The sequence below is a fragment of the Hoplias malabaricus genome, chromosome 14 (assembly GCF_029633855.1).
Source record: "Hoplias malabaricus isolate fHopMal1 chromosome 14, fHopMal1.hap1, whole genome shotgun sequence".
Lineage (NCBI taxonomy): Eukaryota > Metazoa > Chordata > Actinopteri > Characiformes > Erythrinidae > Hoplias > Hoplias malabaricus.
The window spans coordinates 36395098-36416289 of record NC_089813.1 but is presented as its reverse complement, the minus strand read 5'-3'; the positions used below and the strand labels follow the sequence as shown (position 1 = coordinate 36416289).

The 21192-nt window shown below is 44.1% G+C and overlaps 1 protein-coding gene across 3 annotated transcripts in view; it reads left to right on the top strand.

The window, feature by feature from the left end:
* Positions 1-2858, top strand: part of gripap1 (GRIP1 associated protein 1) — a 58334-nt gene extending 55476 nt beyond the window's left edge. For all 3 annotated transcript variants that reach the window (XM_066644100.1, XM_066644099.1, XM_066644097.1), the window contains one exon: positions 180-2858. In XM_066644100.1, the coding sequence (XP_066500197.1) occupies positions 180-260 (81 nt within the window). In that variant the 3' untranslated portion in view covers positions 261-2858. The remainder of the gene's footprint in view (positions 1-179) is intronic.
* Positions 2859-21192: the final 18334 nt, after the last annotated feature.

Here is a 21192-nt window from a genome sequence, read left to right as displayed (position 1 = left end):
TGTAGGAATGAAAGGGAAACATGTCAGGAACGTGGGAATTTGGAGAACACTTTGGAACTGTGAATATGAGAGAGCTTACGATTAACGGTGTGAATAAGAACGAGGCTAATAGGAGATCATTCTAGAAGAATGTAAATGGAAGAGGCTCACTGCTTGCTTCTTGCTTTGTTCCCCTGCAGGATCTGGAGATGTTGTCTCAGGAGATTGTGCGTTTGAGTAAAGACTCTGGCCCTACCGGAAGTCCAAAGGCCATGGGCTAGAACCGACCACGGCTCCCAGCCTCTCGGTCAAAACTCTTCTTCCACTAGCTCATCGTTCCATGGCTGAAGAGAGAATGCTGCACCTTCTCAATACACAAACTGGGTGACTGACTCAGACCTCCCACAGACCTGGAGGAAGAGGCGGAGTGTGTCCATTCGCAAGTCCTGTACTACTGAATGTATTTACACTGTAACAACACCCTGTCTTGTTTTGGTTTGACGCTACGAGAACTGGACGATCGCTTGCCCCCTGCCCCGCACGGCTTTGCGTCCCTGATCCATCCAGCTGGGAGAAGTAGTGCAGCCCTGTGGGACAAAATCCCTGACAATATCCAGGTTTAGGACGGCTTCGTCTCGTGTTCTTAGCTACGTGACGTCCTTTTTTCTGCATAAATTTGAAGGGGCTTCCTCCAGTTCTCCACCCAACAAAGACTGTGGTCACTACCAGCTTCCTCCCTGTCCCAGCAGCTTTTTGCCTGTACGTGTCCTGTATGTCTGCTTCTGTTTCTCTTTTTTTTTTAAATTATTATTATCATTTGTTCATATGTTTGACTCGTGTAAATATGAACATGCAAAAGACACAGTAATTTATTGGTTCCACACAATTGTAGTAGTCTCCTGGCGAGGAGAGAAATGCTGCTTTGTGCCGCAGTGGAGGTGGAGGATGAAGTAGAGCTCATTAAGAGGGATGAGTTTGGCTAAGTTCATTATGTCAACAAATTAAACTGAGTTTTTTGGCGACATGCGAGTGCTTGTAATTGCGCTGATAATTGTCTGAGCATTTCGCACGTCTGCTCAGAGCACAGCTGTGAATGCATCCCATGGCCTCCCTGGTGTTAACCAGCACCCCTCTTTTCCCTCTCTCTGTTTCCTTCTGCCACATTGTGGTCCAATCCAGTTCGGCCTGTTTTAAGCTGTTTCTAGCCCACAGGCTCAGAAAGACTCGGATGTTATGTCATTCCACTTGTACATGTTAAATGAAGAATGTTGTTGACACTATTGTTTGAGCTGAGCTCAACCGTGTACTCTTTTAAGACCAAGAATCTGACCGATATTTCCTGTGTATCTCGCTTCGTCTGCAGCTTAGCCATTCCTGTATGTATAACAAAAACCTGCGCTGACAGGCTCATCTGTAATTGACCAACCCCAGCTCTGCCCAAAAATGTGTTCTTTCCTAGCAGCCGTTTCGCTTTTGCCACTAAGCTGCTCTGCTGTACATGGCGTTTGATTAGGAAACGTATCTGTGGCTGCACATCTAACCTGCTTTAGAGATGGTTGGGTATTTAAGATTATAAGCAATATTTACAGCTCAAATTCTGATTTCCATATCCACCTTCTTAGTGGCAGTGGGGAGAGTGTCCTTTCATTTCGTTACAAAGGCATTCATTTCAGTTTCTTACAGAGTATCATTCTTATTCTTTATTTGAAAAGTAAGCAAATGGACTCCTCATATTTCACACAACTGGCAGTTTGTTGTAAATTAAATAGTGGGTGGTGTGGCAAAGTGTGCACCACTGGCGACTTCATCCAGGGTCATTCAGCAAGAGTCACTGGGCAAGACTCCTAATACTTCAGGTGCCTAGCTTTGCGATTGGAATTGGATGTTGCTCTGAATTCGATTTTCAGCTAAATGCAGCAAATGTAATAAAGCTTAGCTTAACTCGGCCCCTGATATTTTGTAAACAGATTTGTAACAGATGTTCCCATATGTACACATTAATTATAACACGAAATATGTTCTGCTTTGTGAAAGATCAAGCTAATATGCTACAATTCCTCATTAGACTGAGTGGCAGTTTTTAAAAATAGCTGCTATGAAAGAACACACATGGGTGCAGCTTCAATGTTTTGTTGTCTCTTCCCCAAACCGTACACAGACGAATAAATAATAAGTTTATAATGACTCTAATTAGGCTCACTGCCTAAGAAGTGGCTTCTCTCTAATAGCTTATGTTGATTGTTGGCTGAAACATTGCAATATCTCTGTGACGCAAATGAGTGGGAGGTGTGTAGTGTCTAGTAGAAACCGTTAATTAAACCATAGCCCTGTATACAGACACATTTCTTCATTTGGTAAAACCCAGTTGGCCCGATGGTGATAGTCGGTCACTAATCCGTTGTGTGTTTACACTGGGTTTTGTTTCAAGCCTGATGACCTTTTACTTTGTATTTTTGATTTGATATTATTTATACATAATCATTTGCATGTTGTAATATATGTATTTTAAATTCTTTGCTTGGACACTAACTAAGAAAAAAACCTTATTGACACCATCCTTAATCTAGCGTAGATCGGGCTCGTTATTTATGCCGTGTCATGGTGAACCAGCTCTTTTTACTTGTAATAAGATGTTCATCCGGAGCATATCGTCAGTGATATTTTAGTATTCTTCTATGTTAAACATGTGCAGCGTTTCCTTTTGCCTTTTGATTTCATAACGCCAAAACTGTTATTCACTAACTCAGCAACCTAAAGTGAAACATTGGTACTTCCGAATCCCCTCTCTAGCCTTTTTTATTTAATTTATTTGACCTGAGTTTGTCACCTGTTCTGCAACAAGACTTCCTTGGACTTCTTACAGCGTCAATAAAAGAATGGCTGGAAACTACTTTGGTGATTTAGTATTTTTTTAATACACACTGAAGTTTGCCTGGAGACGTTTGGTTTCGCAGTAATGCGGCAGCTGTAATGTTTACTAGAATTGGAACAGAAACGTCGATGTTAGGAGCGTGTTCTACAGGGACAATACGAGTGTACATCATCGGTGGAGTTGATGGATCACCTGGGCTCTTCTCAATGCCATGCAGCATTAAAAATGAAGTGCTGCTATGAATACTGACCCCCTAACTCTTCTGCACTCACTCCCCTGCATTGTCTTTCGTTATCCTCCTTCGCCAGAGTGTGTGAGTAGCCTCCACTTGCTGCAGCGTTACCAATTACTGCACGGCCATGTAAACAAATTACATGAACCACTGAACAGCCTTTTCATTTGTCTAGTGTTTGGCGTCTCATTCATTGCGATTGTCACTCTCGAGTGGACTCTCAGCTCTGGTCAGTCCTGTGACTTGGTGTTATCAGGCAAGGCAAAGACCAGTGTAGGGAACCTGACCTCTGCAGAAACAACAACATCAACAACACCTGTTCGGTGAGTCTTTGTTTTGTTCGTTACAGGTACAACATTCAACACTGTCGCTGTCATTAAAAAACCCGCGTCTGATTAAGAGATCTGAGGTTTTCATTTGGTTCGTTCTTTATTAAATGATTAGCAGGAGTTGTCAAATGATCTCTCGCGTTGAAACACAAATATATAGATACAAAGAGATATATGAATCATCTCAGTTTGACTCTAATGGGGTTCTACTACACAGTCCTGGGGTCTGGGGTCTGACTGTACGAGTGCCGTCGTTCCCGCTAGGCTCCAGACTCACTGCGACCCTGATCAGAAGGAGGTGGTTACAGGAAATGAATGTATGAACTGTATATATAATATATGATCATGGTGGAACTTTAATGTGCCTGCTGTGCTTTTATGTTGGAGCATTTCTTCTCCGTTTGATCCTTTTCTCATAACTGTTTTCTGTCAGCAGCTTTAATCGTCATTCACATCGATCAGCTCTGCTTCTTGGAGAGAGCTAAACTAGATGAACTCGGGTTCGTCTTGTTCGACAGGCTAATGTGTTCGTAAGCAGAGTTTTTGTTGAATGAAGCCCCTCTGAGAGGCTGACGGAGAACTTGGACAGCTTGACTTTGCAAGAAGCAGCAATTCTGTATTCAGTGAGGAAAAAATGAAAATGAATTATTGATACTGAAACATGGTTTATTGATTTCTGTGTCACATCTTCAGTAAACATGAGCTGTTGTTCTTCATCACGCCAACTACTCCGAAATAACGTGAAAAGTGGATGTCGTTCACTGTATCAGGAACTCTCTGGAGCAGCTGCACATGAGCCTACGTTCACTCTGCCCGGTACCTAGCACCAGCTGAAAGGGTATACATCGCTCAAGTACTGGGCTGTGGAGCAGTGGAACTACATTTTCTTGAGCACCGTTCAATACGAGGGGCCGTCAGGAAGATCTCTGGATTGGTATGAAATAAAACACATGAAGTTTGTTTTGTTTTTTTGTATGTAATCATCTTAACTTTTCAATTCCCTGACATTACATCTTCACTCGACAAGCTGTCATTTATTGATCTTATCAGGAAATCACTTTCCACTGATGTTTCTTCAAGTTCGGGAACAGGTAACGATCCCTCTGGGCTAAGTCTGAGCTGTGGGTTTGATAATATCCTGGAATTTAGTCATGCACATTCTCAGTTTTCGTAAACATCTTTGTGTTACTCAGAATGGTTCAGTTTTAGTGGCGATTGCAACAAAACAAAAGATACAAATTAGCTAGGTTTTTTTTCATACGGCAGGAAATGTCACTTCCTAGAATAATTCTAAACTTTCCTGTAGGATTAGTAGAGTATATTTATACAGTGAACTAAATGAATGCTCCTCGTACATTCAGGATAATTTGGGGAGGCATTTGGGATCTACATTTAGTCATCCAAAACTAGTATCTTCCTGCATCTAGTGCAGAAGTCTTAGAATCTGGACTTTCCTGGTTCCATTTTGGGGTTTTACAATTGCCGTGGGTATCACACTATACCTGGCCTGTAACATGCATTGGCAGTTGTAACTGTAATGTCATACTGGCTGGCCATTTTAAAATCTCAAACTGGAGCCAAGGTCCGAATTTGAAGACCTCTGATCTAGTGTAATGCCTTTACAGAAGAGCAGATGTTTGTACAGCAGCAAAGTGAGGCAAACTCCCTGTTACTTTTGTCTAAGTCAAGTACATTAACATCGCAGCTCTAGTGCAAAACTAAAGAAGCAAACTACAAAACTATGAACAATGTCGTGGCTGATGAACTAACACTAAGATTTTCAGCTTGCCATTGCTTTAACACAAAATCATTCATTCATTATCTGTGAACGCTTATCCAGTTCAGTGTTGTGGTGGGTCCAGAGTCTACCTGGAATCATTGGGCGCAAGGCGGGAATACACCCTGGAGGGGGCGACAGTCCTTCACAGGGCAACACAATCTCATACATTCACTCACACCTACGGACACTTTTGAGTCGCCAATCCACCTACCAACGTGGGATTTTTGGACTGTGGGAGAAAACAGGAGCGCCCAGAGGAAACGCATGCAGACACGGGGAGAATACACCACACTCCTCACAGACTGTCACCTGGAGGAAACCCACGCAGACACAGGGAGAACACACCAACTCCTCACAGACAGTCACCCGGAGGAAACCCACGCAGACATAGGGAAAACACACCACACTCCTCACAGACACTCACCCGGAGGAAAACCACCCAGACACAGGGAGAACACACCAACTCCTCACAGACAGTCACCCGGAGGAAACCCACGCAGACATAGGGAAAACACACCACACTCCTCACAGACAGTCACCCGGAGGAAACCCACACAGACACAGGGAAAACACACCATACTCCTGACAGACAGTCACCCGGAGGAAACCCACGCAGACACAGGGAGAACACACCACACTCCTCACAGACAGTCACCCGGAGGAAACCCACGCAGACACAGGGAGAACACACCAACTCCTCACAGACAGTCACCCGGAGGAAACCCACGCAGACATAGGGAGAACACACCACACTCCTCACAGACAGTCACCCGGAGGAAACCCACGCAGACACAGGGAGAACACACCAATTCCTCACAGACAGTCACCCGGAGAAAACCCACACAGACACAGGGAGAACACACCACACGCCTCACAGACAGTCACCCGGAGGAAACCCACGCAGACACAGGGAGAACACACCACACTCCTCACAGACAGTCACCCGGAGGAAACCCACGCAGACACAGGGAGAACATACCACATTCCTCACAGACAGTCACCCGGAGGAAACCCATGCAGACATAGGGAGAACACACCACACTCCTCACAGACAGTCACCCGGAGGAAACCCACGCAGACACAGGGAGAACACACCACACTCCTCACAGACAGTCACCCGGAGGAAACCCACACAGACACAGGGAAAACACACCATACTCCTGACAGACAGTCACCCGGAGGAAACCCACGCAGGCACAGGGAGAACATACCACACTGCTCTCAGACAGTCACCCGGAGGAAACCCACACAGACACAGGGAAAACACACCACGCTCCTCACAGACAGTCACCCGGAGGAAACCCACGCAGACACAGGGAAAATACACCACGCTCCTCACAGACAGTCACCCGGAGGAAACCCACGCAGACACAGGGAAAATACACCACACTCCTCACAGACAGTCACCCGGAGCAGGAATCCAACCCACAACCTCTATTTTTAAATTCAGAGTAGTGAAAAAGGTAAAACATCAATTTTTGCAGAAGTGTGGCCCTATAGGACCTGGCTGAGCCTCCTGATCTTGGCAGATGGTACATCTGAATTCTGCATTTGCATTGCAGCGTAATTCTTCTGCCTGGTTCAGATGAAGCCGGAGCTACATTTTACAGGCTACCCTCACTCATCTAATGTAGGAGGCTATGAAATTACATCCCCACTATTCATACTATTCCTATCCACAGTTTTCCGGGACATTTTACCGAATTCAGCTGCAAGTAGCGCCAGAGAAATTTCTCCAGGTAAACATCAGTGAAATGTGTAAGAACTCATTCACCCTCTTGAATGGAATCCCACTAGGAGTGATCCATTTCCCCCCAGTGCTTTAGATCACTCCGCTACAGAGATAAAAGCACTTGTAGAAATCAATCCTCCCAATCAATTCTTTGCTTTATATTTATCAATATGCGGGTGATTATAGATACCAGTGATGAACAGCAGTTGCTCTGGATTTCTGTTTTCTTTCTCTGACTCTGGGAAAAACTGAAAACTTTCTGGAGTTTGAGGTTCTCTTTCATGCCCTGTTTTTTTATTAGGTTTTTCATACTCATCCCCTTTCAGGGTCAAGGCAAAGGCACTGCAGGTAGTAATGCTTCCACGCTGCTCCTGGGTTCTGAGGTCCTAGGTTCAATCCTTGACATGAGTTACTGTTCAGGGTGTATTCCTCTCATGTGCCCAGTGATATCAGGTGTGCTCTGAACCCATCATGACCCTGATCGGGATGAAGTGATCAGTACAAACGAAAAGAAAAATGTAATTAAAGTAACTTTAGTTTACGCCATGACAGCTATTTATTTCAGCAGGAACAACTCGGGTCAGGAGCGTGATGTGTGATTGATTTTTAAAATGCTGATACATGCAAGGGTAAAGGTGGATTTTTATGTTGATGTTTTATAAATCGATGAAGTATCTTAATGGTTTTGAGAGCGTCTGGGATAACGGGGTTCTCTGCGAGGGGCTTAACATTTGCCGATTTTCAAAGTGAATCTAGGAGCTCCAGCTTCATGAACTGATGGTATACATCCCTCACCCACATTGTCTCTTCTGATCATCTCTTACTCTCTGTAACTTCTTTAATCCCAGGACTCCTCATATCTACAGAAAGTACAGATCAGATCAGTTACATAGTCATGACTAAATAATTCATGTCAGTTGCCTTAAGCTCTTGGAGAATTTACTCAACACTAGAAACATAGTTAACTTTAACCAACTCAGATTTCTTCTGATCTCACCCACTCAAATTTTCAGTAGTGCTGATAGGAACTAGGTGTGGTCTCTGTGTCCGAATGGGTTTCCTCCCACAGTCCAGTAACCAACCAAGTGGACTGCCTATTCACAAGTGTCCATAGGTGTGTTCCTGCCTTACACCCAGTGATGCCAGGTAGGCTCCAGACACTCCTCAACCCTGATCAGGATGAGGCAACACCAATGGACACTAACAACACTAGCCTTAAACTCATCAGACATCTGGTTACTATCACCACCACTCTGAAAAATTGGAGTTTCTCCTAAGTGGTGTAATCTCAAAGTTTTTTATACATCTTAAAGTTTAAATGAAGCAACTTTTGAAAGAGGGCGGCACGGTGGTGTAGCAGGTAGGTGTCGCAGTCACACAGCTCCAGGGGCCTGGAGGTTGTGGGTTCGATTCCCAGCCGGGTGACTGTCTGTGAGGAGTGTGGTGTGTTCTCCCTGTGTCTGTGTGGGTTTCCTCCGGGTGACTGTCTGTGAGGAGTGTGGTGTGTTCTCCCTGTGTCTGTGTGGGTTTCCTCCGGGTGACTGTCTGTGAGGAGTGTGGTGTGTTCTCCCTGTGTCTGTGTGGGTTTCCTCCGGGTGACTGTCTGTGAGGAGTCTGGTGAGTTCTCCCTGTGTCTGCCTGGGTTTCCTCCGGGTGACTGTCTGTGAGGAGTGTGGTGTGTTCTCCCTGTGTCTGTGTGGGTTTCCTCCGGGTGCTCCGGTTTCCTCCCACAGTCCAAAAACACACGTTGGTAGGTGGATTGGCGACTCAAAAGTGTGTGTGTGTTTGTGTGTTGCCCTGTGAAGGACTGGCGCCCCCTCCAGGGTGTATTCCCACCTTGCGCCCAATGATTCCAGGTAGGCTCTGGACCCACCGCGACCCTGAACTGGATAAGGGTTACAGACAATGAATGAACTTTTGAAAGATTGGTGGAATTTATGAATAATGACACAGTGCTACGTCTTCAGTTCAAGAGACTAAACCAAGGACATAGTCTGTTGTAAACAATGAGCTTTAAGGTGTCAAAGCTCTCCCTTTTCTTTCTGATCTCCTGTTCTGTATTTTTTTGCCCAGTATTGACCAGGTCATTCAATAAGGCTGAGAAGGGTGTCACTGTGCCCTCAAGATCTCTAAATATTTTGCCAGCGTTTTTCTTCCGTTACAGTGGAAGCAAACTGATCCTGTCCTTTCCCAAGGGCTTCTGGGTGTTAAGTGTCAGAGTGGGATGTATTTAAACCTTTTAAAGAGGAAAAGAGGGATGATCTATCACATGACCTTAGTTTGGGACAAGCCAAATGAAGCCCTAGTGCTCTCTCACACACACACACACACACACACACACACACCCACACCCATACACACGTGAGCTAGAAGAAAGTTCCAGAGAGCGAAGTAGGACAGGTCATTAAAGTTTAACACAGGGGTGAAAGGTATGAAATATTGAATGTGAGCACCACAAAGAAAAGCCAGTTAAATGAATTACATAAAAAAACAGGAAAACATTGTGGGCCCAGGTGACGGGGTGGAGGTGGAGCTAGAGGCTCTCGCTAAATGCAGATAGGTGGTGGTCATGTTAAAGTGGGATGTGGCTTTAGCCGTTAGGAGATGCAAGCAGTTTTGAAGCCTGAGCTGCTGCCTTCCAAACAAAATACAGCATCATATATAAATCAGAGCCTCCCTCAAGCACAGGCAGTCCGACCACACACACATTCATGCTCAAGTCGTATATTGGTCTTGGCTCTGCGCTGTCTTAGCCCTTACTGTCTGTGTACAAATGATGTTCACTTCCTTCCTTTACATATAAGCAAGTCCCTCACGTTTCTCTCCACACCATTGTATAACATTCGTTTATTTATTCACTCACTCTTCATACAGTCTTCTGTTGGGCCCAGAACCTACTTGGAATCACTGAACGCAATGTAGGAACCCACCTTGAAAATTTTACATTGCCACACTCTTTAGGGAGAGTCTGGTAGCTTTGGAGGGCGGCACGGTGGCGAAGCAGGTAGTGTAGCAGTCACACAGCTCCAGGGGCCTGGAGGTTGTGGGTTTGATTCCCGCTCCGGGTGACTGTCTGTGAGGAGTGTGGTGTGTTCTCCCCGTGTCTGCGTGGGTTTCCTCCGGGTGACTGTCTGTGAGGAATGTGGCGTGTTCTCCCTGTGTCTGTGTGGGTTTCCTCCGGGTGACTGTCTGTGAGGAGTGTGGTGTGTTCTCCCTGTGTCTGCATGGGTTTCCTCCGGGTGACTGTCTGTGAGGAGTGTGGCGTGTTCTCTCTGTGTCTGTGTGGGTTTCCCCCTGGTGACTGTCTGTGAGGAGTGTGGTGTGTTCTTCCTGTGTCTGCGTGGGTTTCCTCCGGGTGTTCCGGTTTCCTCCCACAGGCCAAAAACACACGTTGGTAGGTGGATTGGCGACTCAAAAATGTCCGTAGGTGTAAGTGAATGTGTGAGTGTGTGTTGCCCTGTGAAGGACTGGCGCCCCCTCCAGGGTGTATTCTCACCTTGCGCCCAATGATTCCAGGTAGGCTCTGGACCCACCGTGACCCTGAACTGGATAAGGGTTACAGATAATGAATGAATGGTAGCTTTGGTCACTTAGCGTTGCCAAGAACCGCCTACTACAGCAGGACAATAAATTCGACATGCAAAAGGACCAGCCACGGTTAGGCAAACTTAATGCACTGGAAGTATCACACTCCGTCAACTTGTGGGTGGAGCATCTGTGGCTGAGAATAGCATTCATCTGTCCACCCTTTGCCTCTATTATTACTTCCATTTTGGCGCAGGGGTGGAGGGGACTTACATATTGTAGTTATTTCAAAGTGCGTTAGGTATGAATTTTCTACTTTCTGGGTTCTGCTTTCTGAGAATGTGATTGGATTCAGCCGGTTAATCATTGATGACATCAAGGACTGATAATGGGTGATTAGTTCAGGATCAGAAATTCCACAGCACCACATCTCAAAGGTATTGAACCTATTGGAGCTCTCTCACTCCAGAGAACAGTTCCCCAGTGATTTCAGACTCTTGTAGCCAACCCTTGGTATTGGACATAATGTCCTCATATTTGGCTGTTCAGAGCACCACATTCATTACGTAGATTATCATCCACAAACTGTATCCACCAGGACACTAGACTCTAAAATACAGCATGTGCACCTTAGATGTAGTTTCACTGTAGTGCACACTAATTCAAAGTAGTGTCTGCATGCTCTTGTACTTTCAGTGCGTACCCTTGTTTGGCTTTCAAAATGCGTGTGTGGTATTTATCACCTCTGCTACCACACTGAACAACGTTTTGATTGACAGGCCTAGCCTCAGAGCAGGCCCCCCCCTGCAGTGCTTGACATGTCTCCTGTGGTTTAGACCCATGCAACAGCCCCTCCTCGGTTGCCAGTTATTGTTAAATCTGGATTGATCTTTTAAACTTAATTAATATAACTCAAGGACCAGGAAAACCATCATAAAACAAGGCAAAAACAAGGCAAGGCAGCCCTTCCCCTCTCCTGCCTAATTAGTGAGATTTGTGAGCGGGTAATTGACCTTCATGTGAGCAGGGCTAGTTTTTTAAGTGTTGCTAATTGCTTTTCTTGTATTTTCCGCACCCTGGGGAAGTCAAAGTGTTCTAAGGTGAGCATAAGTTTCAGGCGAGTTGGGCTGGCAGCAGATATTGACGAGCTTGGAAGCTAGGGTTAATTGAGCTGACACTCCAGCCCTCCATTTCAAACCTGCTGGTAATTAAAGGCTGCGTTGGAGGTGTCTGCTGCTGGACTTTTCAGACTTTTGTAATTAGACTCTGTAAGATTAAGAGCGGTGTGTGGAATGGCCACTGCTGAGACAGTTCTGAAGGTTGTAATTTTAATAGCTCATGTAGATTTAGGGAAAGACACTTATTTGGATATTGTTCCCGGCTTTAATTAGCTCCTGCCATGGAAAACCTAATGAAGGATTTCAAAAACATACCGTTCCCTGCTCTGTCCGTACTGTACACACACTCTCCGTGAAACTCGGTGTGATGGTAGATTTACAGTTCAATGTGCTGGGGCCCTCAGTGATGTGCCTGAATGCCCCAAACCTCACACAGGTGGGGTTTAAAGCCACAACATGCAGCCCACCATATTTTTTCGGAGTGTATATAACCAATGTATTAAAGGCTAGTGTAAGCCTCCTTTTACCCTAGTGTACTACTGTAAGGGTGAATCCCATTTCTCAAAACACTGACATTTGTGGGTTTCTTTGGTCACTTGGGTAACCATCTTGCCTGTGATCCATCCATTTTCCACCGCTTATCCGAGTCCGGATCATGGGGGAAGCAGTCTGAGTAAAGAAACCCAGACCTCCCTCTCCCCAGCCACTGATTCCAGCTCCTCCAGGGGTATACGAGGTGTATCGAGACATGTAGTCTCTCCAGCGGGTTCTTGGTCTGCCCTGGGGCCTCACCCCCGTTGGACATGCCCGGAACACCTCACCAGGAAGGCGTCCAGGAGGCATCCGAACCAGACGCCCGAACCACTCCGTGGCTCCACTCCGAGTCTCTCCCGGATGTCCGAGCTCCTAACCCTGTCTCTAAGGGAGAGTTCAGACGCTCGTACCTGCGATCTCGTTCTTTCGGTCACTACCCAAAGCTCGTGACCATAGGTGAGGGTCGGGACGTAGATCGAATGGTAAATCGAGGGCTTTGCTTTTCTGCTCAGCTCTCTCTCCACCACCACGGACTGGTAGAGTCCGCATTACTGACGCTGCACCGATCCGCCTGTCAATCTCCCGCTCCATCTTTCCCTCACTCGTGAACAAGACCCCAAGGTATTTGAAACCCTCCACTTGAGGCAGGATCTCAATCTTGCCTGTGATTTTCAGGGAATTAATAACACACACTGTTTGGGGTGTGCCTTTGAGAAATCTCCATTTGAAGGGCCATGTCACCCTCACACTTCGCCCTACCCCTCTATCCCAAAAATAGTTGAGCCCCCAGAGCCCCGGTATCCCTGTAACCTTGTGCTGGTATCTGAGCTACTGTAAACTGTTGTGTATGACCTCCTCTTCTCTGTCATTGTTCCAGAGAAAAGTGCAGCTGATGAATAAAGCGATAGATGTGTTTTCCGCAGATGACAGCTGGACAAATGAGGGGAATTCAGAGGAAAAGTGAGGATGGCCTGCAGCATTTTCCTGCCTGGTGTGAAGCGGCAGTGCTTTGTGTGTGTGTGTGTGTGTGCGCATGTGTGTGAGAGAGAAAGTAAGATTTGTCATGAAGAATGGTTTTCTGCTGCATAAGACCCCGTCTCCTCCCCTCTCGCTGTGCACTCCCATTCTCTTTCCATGTGGCCACCACACTGGGCTAAATATTTCATGGAGAATATTTTTAGCAGGTTGTGGACCGAGACTGAGACACATTAGGTGGATTATTACATGTGGAAAACACCAGATATACACACAAACACAGTTTCACATTCCTACACTGTAAAAAATTTATTGTAAATTTTACAGTAAAATACTGGCAGCAGAGTTCCCAGGCATTTACCGTATTTTTACAGGAACATTACTGTATTTCAAATTTACAGCATATTACTGGAATTGAATAATACAATAATTTACTGTAAATACTGCAATTTACAGTAAAATAGTGGCAGCAGAGTTCCCAGGCATTTACCGTATTTTTACAGGAACACTACTGTATTTCAAATTTACAGCATATTACTGGAATTGAATAATACAATAATTTACTGTAAATAATGTGATTTACAGTAAAATACTGGCAGCAGAGCTCCCAGGCATTTACCGTATTTTTACAGGAACACTACTGTATTTCAAATTAACAGCATATTACTGTAATTGAATAATACAACAATTCACTGTAAATACTGCGATTTACAGTAAAATAGTGGCAGCAGAGTTCCCAGGCATTTACCGTATTTTTACAGGAACACTACTGTATTTCAAATTTACAGCATATTACTGTAATTGAATAATACAATAATTTACTGTAAATAATGTGATTTACAGTAAAATACTGGCAGCAGAGTTCCCAGGCATTTACCGTATTTTTACAGGAACACTACTGTATTTCAAATTAACAGCATATTACTGTAATTGAATAATACAACAATTCACTGTAAATACTGCGATTTACAGTAAAATAGTGGCAGCAGAGTTCCCAGGCATTTACCGTAATTTTACAGGAACACTACTGTATTTCAAATTTACAGCATATTACTGTAATTGAATAATACAATAATTTACTGTAAATAATGTGATTTACAGTAAAATACTGGCAGCAGAGTTCCCAGGCATTTACCGTATTTTTACAGGAACACTACTGTATTTCAAATTAACAGCATATTACTGTAATTGAATAATACAACAATTCACTGTAAATACTGCGATTTACAGTAAAATAGTGGCAGCAGAGTTCCCAGGCATTTACCGTATTTTTACAGGAACACTACTGTATTTCAAATTTACAGCATATTACTGTAATTGAATAATACAATAATTTACTGTAAATAATGTGATTTACAGTAAAATACTGGCAGCAGACTTCCCAGGCATTTACCGTATTTTTACAGGAACACTACTGTATTTCAAATTAACAGCATATTACTGTAATTGAATAATACAACAATTCACTGTAAATACTGCGATTTACAGTAAAATAGTGGCAGCAGACTTCCCAGGCATTTACCGTATTTTTACAGGAACACTACTGTATTTCAAATTTACAGCATATTACTGTAATTGAATAATACAATAATTTACTGTAAATAATGTGATTTACAGTAAAATACTGGCAGCAAAGTTCCCAGGCATTTACCGTATTTTTACAGGAACACTACTGTATTTCAAATATACAGCATATTACTGTAATTGAATAATACAACAATTTACTGTAAATACTGCAATTTACAGTAAAATAGTGGCGGCAGAGTTCCCAGGCATTTACCGTATTTTTACAGGAACACTACTGTATTTCAAATTTACAGCATATTACTGTAATTGAATAATACAAAAATTTACTGTAAATACTGTGATTTTACAGTAAAATACTGGCAGCAGATTTCCAAGCCATTTACCGTAATTTTACAGGAACACTGCTGTATTTCAAATTTACAGCATATTACTGTAATTGTGTAGCAGACTTGCTGTAAATTTACAGCAATTTTTTTACAGTGTACTATTGCTGTGAGGATACGATTGCATTTAGCCATGAGACAATTAGCAAGGTCATATACTGATGTTGGATGAAGTCTAGGCTAAAGACGATGCCACTTCAGCTCATCCCAGGTTTTGGATGGCTCACTTACTTCAGAGAACACAGCTCTACTGCTCCAAAGACCAATGCTGTGGGGGGTTATACCCCTGCACTTTGGAGTAGTAACCCTAGGCTAATTTGCAATGCATTTCTATGGCGATCAAACAAGTGCAGTGTCTGTAACAGGGCAAACTTTCAACTTTTTCACTGTGGTTCTAACGCAATTGTTGTGTGTTGCCTTCAGGACACAGACCAACAGGAGGGGAAGATGTGATTGTGGGACAGCAGAAACCTGTGTGTGTGTGTGTGTGTGTGTGTCCAGTAGCTGGAGCTCTCAGGGATTTGCAGAATGTGAGTCATATGAAATAAACAGACCATATCAACGGAGGGAGAAAATGGAGCAATAACTCATCTGGCGTCAGCTTGTCATCACTAAATGTGACTCCATCTTTTTTTTCCCCCTCTTTTTATCACGAGATATGAATATGAAATTTCATATCAGGACGTAGCGTTAGATAAACTGGAGGCGCTGGCTTTCTGATTCACTGTGGAAATGGAAAGACATTTCACTCTGTCGCTTTGGTTTTACTGAAGCTGTGTCTTCACTGGAATAATCAGGGAGAGGTGCTGGAATATTATTTTGCTCATATATCTCCCACTTTGAACATTGCAAATTCCACCCACTTGCTAGATCCACCCCTCAGTCACATGTTGCTACCAAGCTTGGAGGGGGAGGGCCGCTCTGGACTGCTGCAAAACCGCTGGAGCTGATCACACATAGAGGAGAACTCTACCTGAAAGCTATGTTTTGTTAGGTACGGTCAGAACAACTGGTTCCCAAATATTTTCTGCAGTGCCCTCATTTGTACTCTGAGACACACAAATTACTTCAAAAACATATTTTTATACAGTTGCAGAATGTAATTCACATTAAAACTGGGGGCAGTCATGGCCTTGAGGTTAGAGAAGTGAGCTTGAGGCCATTGAGGCGCACATTCAATTCCTGGGACCGGCAAGAAAAAAAATTCATTCACCACTGAAGTGCCCTTGAGCAAGACACCTAATCCCCAAACTTCTCTCCAAACGCCGAGGTGGTCGGCAGCCCCCTGCTCCGGCTGTGTGTGTGTGTGTGTGTTCACTGCCCCTAGTGGTGTGTTTGTGTGTTCACTATCATGGATGGGTCAAATGCAGAGAAACAGTTTCCCTAAGGGGTCAATAAATGTGTTGTTGTTTCTTCTTCTTCTTCTTCTGATTCTGCTTCTTTTTCTTCTGCTTCTTCTTCTGCTTCTACTCCTGCTTCTTCTTCTTCTGATTCTTCTACTGCTTCTGCTCCTTCTTCTGCTCCTTCTTCTTCTTCTTCTGCTCCTTCTTCTTCTTCTTCTGCTCCTTCTTCTTCTCCTTCTGCTCCTTCTTCTGCTCCTTCTTCTTCTTCTTCTCCTTCCCCTGATCATCATCATCTTCACTGTCCTGAAATCAAGAGTGATGGGGTGGTTTCTTACCTTCCTCCAAAGGTTACATAGTGCATTTTCTGAAGTGCTGACCCCAGATTAGCAATGACAGAGGCTCTATTCTCCCTTATTACACAGTCCAGCTTTACACTTTTTTTTGATTCTGTAATTTTAAGGTCAAAAAGGTAACCTATTGCTGCCTACAACTTTTGGGAATTTTTATGTACATAACTACACACGTCGAACCCACCACTGTGTGAAATGCCTTCAGGTGCACACACACAAGATGAATTACTGGATTGCTGAGTAAATTTTTATTGTAACTGCTTCGACCTGATCAGGGTCGTGGTGTGTCCGGAGCCTATCCAGAATCATTGGGCACAAGGCAGTAACACACCCAGGACCGGGCGGCAGCCCATAACAGACATTCAGCAGTTGAAGAAATGAAAACCTTCCTCCATCTCTTGAGCCTGTGTTTTGGAAGCAGATGGGGATTAGTAGTAACATGTTTAAGCTGTGGAGCTGTGATGTAACCGAGGGGCTATTTTAGTCGTGGAGGCTACAGCCCACCACTGGAGCCCGAGAGGGAGTGAGAGTGGGGGAGAAGGAGCAATAGACAGAGAGGCCGAGTCTGGGCTTGGAAATGGAGACTTGAGTCTTGGACTTTAAAAATTTACCGGTCTCCTGTTTGCTTTATACTTGCATCTATAAATAGGCTCTTCTCTGGGTTTTGCAGTGGTGAAGTAAGCTCACGGCACGGGACGTCTGTAGCAGGGTGAGTCTCTCAGTCTCAGGGCTGGGCTTCACCTGAAGGATTCATCTACAGCGCGACAGCTTAGACAGCGGAGTGCAGTGTCACCCAAGTCTGAGACTGAATCTCAGAGCCCAGGTGCCCAGCTGTGATCAGTTAATGTTACATAATCACATACATGTCCTTACTTAATTATATTGTACTTGCAAAATGGTGGCGCAGCAGCTAGGGTCACTCTCACACAGTTTTGGGAAGTACTTGCCTTGGGTTCAATCTTGGTGGTGACTCTCTGGTGTGTTCTCCCTGTGTCTGTGTGGGTTCCCTCCGAAGATGTCCTCCCCAGGTAAGCTCCAGACCCACTGTGTTTCCTGATCAGAAGACGAATACGAATCTGACATGAATGAATGTACTTTACTTAAATTTCTCGCCGCACTCACCGGGGGACCCCTTCACTCCCAGTTCTGTTACATTAGCTAGCATTAGGCTAAAGATGCATGTACCAATCACCATTATGTGTCCTGAGCCATCAACTGTTCAGTTGACTTCAGTTTCGGCTTTCGTTCTGATTGGTGGTCAACAGATTTAAAGGGTGGGCCACTCTAAGGAATGGTGTGTGTGATGAATTGTTCTTCTAAATGTCAAGAAGATCATAATGAAACTACAGTGCTTTCTGCAACAGGAAAAGCAAGCTCTGCTGTATTTGAATACTTAGAGATGACAGCTGTGTTGTAAAAACCATAGACATTGCAGACTCGTACGGGACTAAAATCACAACAGAACATCCCAAGGAAAACAACACAACACCTTTGTGTAGAGTTAACCAAACAGTCCCAAGCAATACTTTGAACCCCTTGGTCAATTAAGACATCACAACCGTGTGCTGTTGTCTTGGTTTTCATGTTGTGCCCAATGCCTGGTTACAGTCGAGTGTCAGCCGTGGTGTTATTGTATTAGTTGTGTTGTGTTGTTTATGGTCTGTACATTGTTCAGTGTTTTGTTATCCTCTGTGTCTCACTTTTGTGTACATTAAACCACATTCATATCTGCATCCTGTCTCCTAGTCCCTTCCCTGTTCCAATGTGGCATTTCCAGCCAATTTTATGGCACCGTTTCTATAAATTTGCTGAGTTTAATGTACTGGGGAAAACGTTCCATATCAAATGTGCCATAACTTACGATCAAACCCCATTTTATGCTGCATTTTGTCATCAAAGGTATCCAGATGGATGTTCTCTGTGTAGAGTGTTTATGCTGGTTTTTAATTGGAAAATCAACACCAACATTTAAATTAGTTCAGTGCAATTCAACTAGTGGGGCACTGCATGATTTGAGCCCCTCTTTCACTCTCTCTCTCTCTCCTTTCCCCTCTTTCCCTCTATCTCTCTTTCGCTCTCTCTTTTTCTCTATCTCCCTTTCTCTCTCTCTCTCTCTCTCCCTCTTTTTCTCTCTCTCTCCCTCTTCTCTCTCTCTTTCCCTCTTTCTATCTTTCTCTCCCTCTCTCTCTCTGTCTTTAGCTCTGTGTGTGTGTGTGTGTGCTCCTCCGTTGGGAAAAGAGATACAGGACAGACCCAAATTGACCCTCATCATCTGTGTGTAAGAAAATCTGCCGGACCAGACGAGTGTGTGTCACTGCGGCAGAGTGGGAGTGCTGTGAGAGACAGAAGGAAGCAGAAGAATGATTCAAGAATAGGAGAAAAGAGCAACCATGTGCAGCAAAGACAAAGAAAAAAGAGAACATGGACAGGAGAGAGAGAGAGAGAGAGAGAGCAGAGACGCAGTCGGAGGAGAGTGCTAGTGCCTGTGTAAGAGAAAAAGAGTAACAGAGAAAAGACATAAATGAAAAAATAAAAAAACGAAGAAAAGTAGGAGACAGAAGTGGTAATGACGTGGGGAGAGGAAGTGAGAGAGTGTGTGACACAAAGAGAAGAAAGCCGGAAGAAGACAGACAGAAAGAAGAATGGTCTGCCTATCTAAGAATGAAGGGATGAAGGGCTGTAGGTTGAAATCCATTCCTGAGAGCCATTTACAGTACTGTGAGAAAGTCGAATAGACTATTAAATTCTCTCTCTCTCTCTGCTGATTCCTTTGTGTCGGTCCAGGGCAGATGTGAATGAAAGCTCCTTTCCATGATAGGCCTATGCAAACGCCCTAAAATCTCGCCCAGCAGCTGATAATAAAACCTCTTTTCATTTTTCAACAAAGCCATTGGAAATAAAAAGAAAGGAGAAGATATCTGCTGTTTTAAAAGCCGTTCGGCACCAAGGTCTTAGGTCACTGGTAGCTAAACCTCTTTGGGATGCTTCAAACCACAGAGAAGCCTTTGCAGGAGCCCACTGCCAGGATTCATAAAAGACTAATTATGACAGGTGGTTCTGTTTTATAGGCCATATACATCAATCAGCCATATATTTAAAGCCAGCTCTTTGTTTCTACGTGCTTTGTCCATTCTCTCAGCTCCACTAACCATGCAGGAGCACTTTGTTTTTATACCGTTACAGACTGAAGTCCATTTGTTGCACCGCATCCTTTGTTAATACTCTTTAACCATGTTTTTCAATGTGGGTCAGGACCCCCACAGGACCCCACAGAGCTGGAATGATGTGGTGGATTATTCTCAACAAGTGGATCAGACACAACAGTGCTGCTAGAGCTTTTAAACACTGTGTCCACTCTCTGTCCACTCTACTAGACAGAGGTACCTCATTGGTCCACCTTATAGATGTAAAGTCAGAGAGAGCGGCTCATCTGTTGCTGCTCAGTTAGTGTTTTTCCATCCTGTAGTTCTTCATCAGTGGTCACAGGATGCGTTTGGCTGGATATTTTGGGTCGGTTGACTATTCTCTGTCCAGCAGTGACACTGTTGTGTCTGATCCACTTGAAAATACAGGTTTTGTAGTGTCTCAAAGTCAATTACAAATGTACAACAAAGAAAACAGACCCCATTGTATCAGTCGGTAGGGAAAAGAACTCTCTGACTATGGTAAGTGTACCACAGAGGCTCAGTCGGTATAGATCACCCTTATACTAGCCACAAACTCAACTCCCACTGCCATTTGTGGACATTCAGTAGATTTGTGTGTTTTAAGCTTGTGTGTGGTTGAAGTTTCTTGCCTGCAACATTTTATTCACCGAATTTGGAGTCCGTTTCCTTAAGTCTCCTTAAAGGCTAAGCACCACTTAATTGACCTCCATGAATATTCCACATTATTTAAGTTACTGACAGATATAAGTATGAATTAAAATGCAGCTTAATTTGCTTTAAAACTGACAATTTTATTAAATTGACGGAAAAACCCGAGCTTGCTACGGAAATTCTTGAACGCAACCGTGACGTCACTGGTGGACAACAGCTGAACAACGCCGCGGTAAAACACCGTTATGACCGACTGTTATGACAGTATCTAGCTAAATAACCAACATTATTCATGACAATAGCCTAGCAATAAGCTAAACTCAAATGTAGAGGTACCGTTATTCTTGTAAATGTGATCTAAGTCGAACTCGAATTCATCCGACACTATAAACCTCCGTAATGCAGCTACGTAGCCGAGTATAATCTGAGACACCGAGTTTAGCGAGTCAAGCTAATGTTAACTAACACCAACTAAAACAGGCGAAGTGAGTGTCCTTACCCTATTTACCTCCATGTTACAGAGGCTCTTGAACACCTTTCGTTGGTGTCCTTACATGCCCATATTGTTGGAAAAGCGCCAGTGAAATGAGCTACAGATAACGGAGTGAGCGGATGGTCCTTTCCAAAGTGCCCGTTTTGGGGGGGGGGGCAACGGTCTTTTAAACCTTATTCCTTGAATTAGTAAGAAATAACAT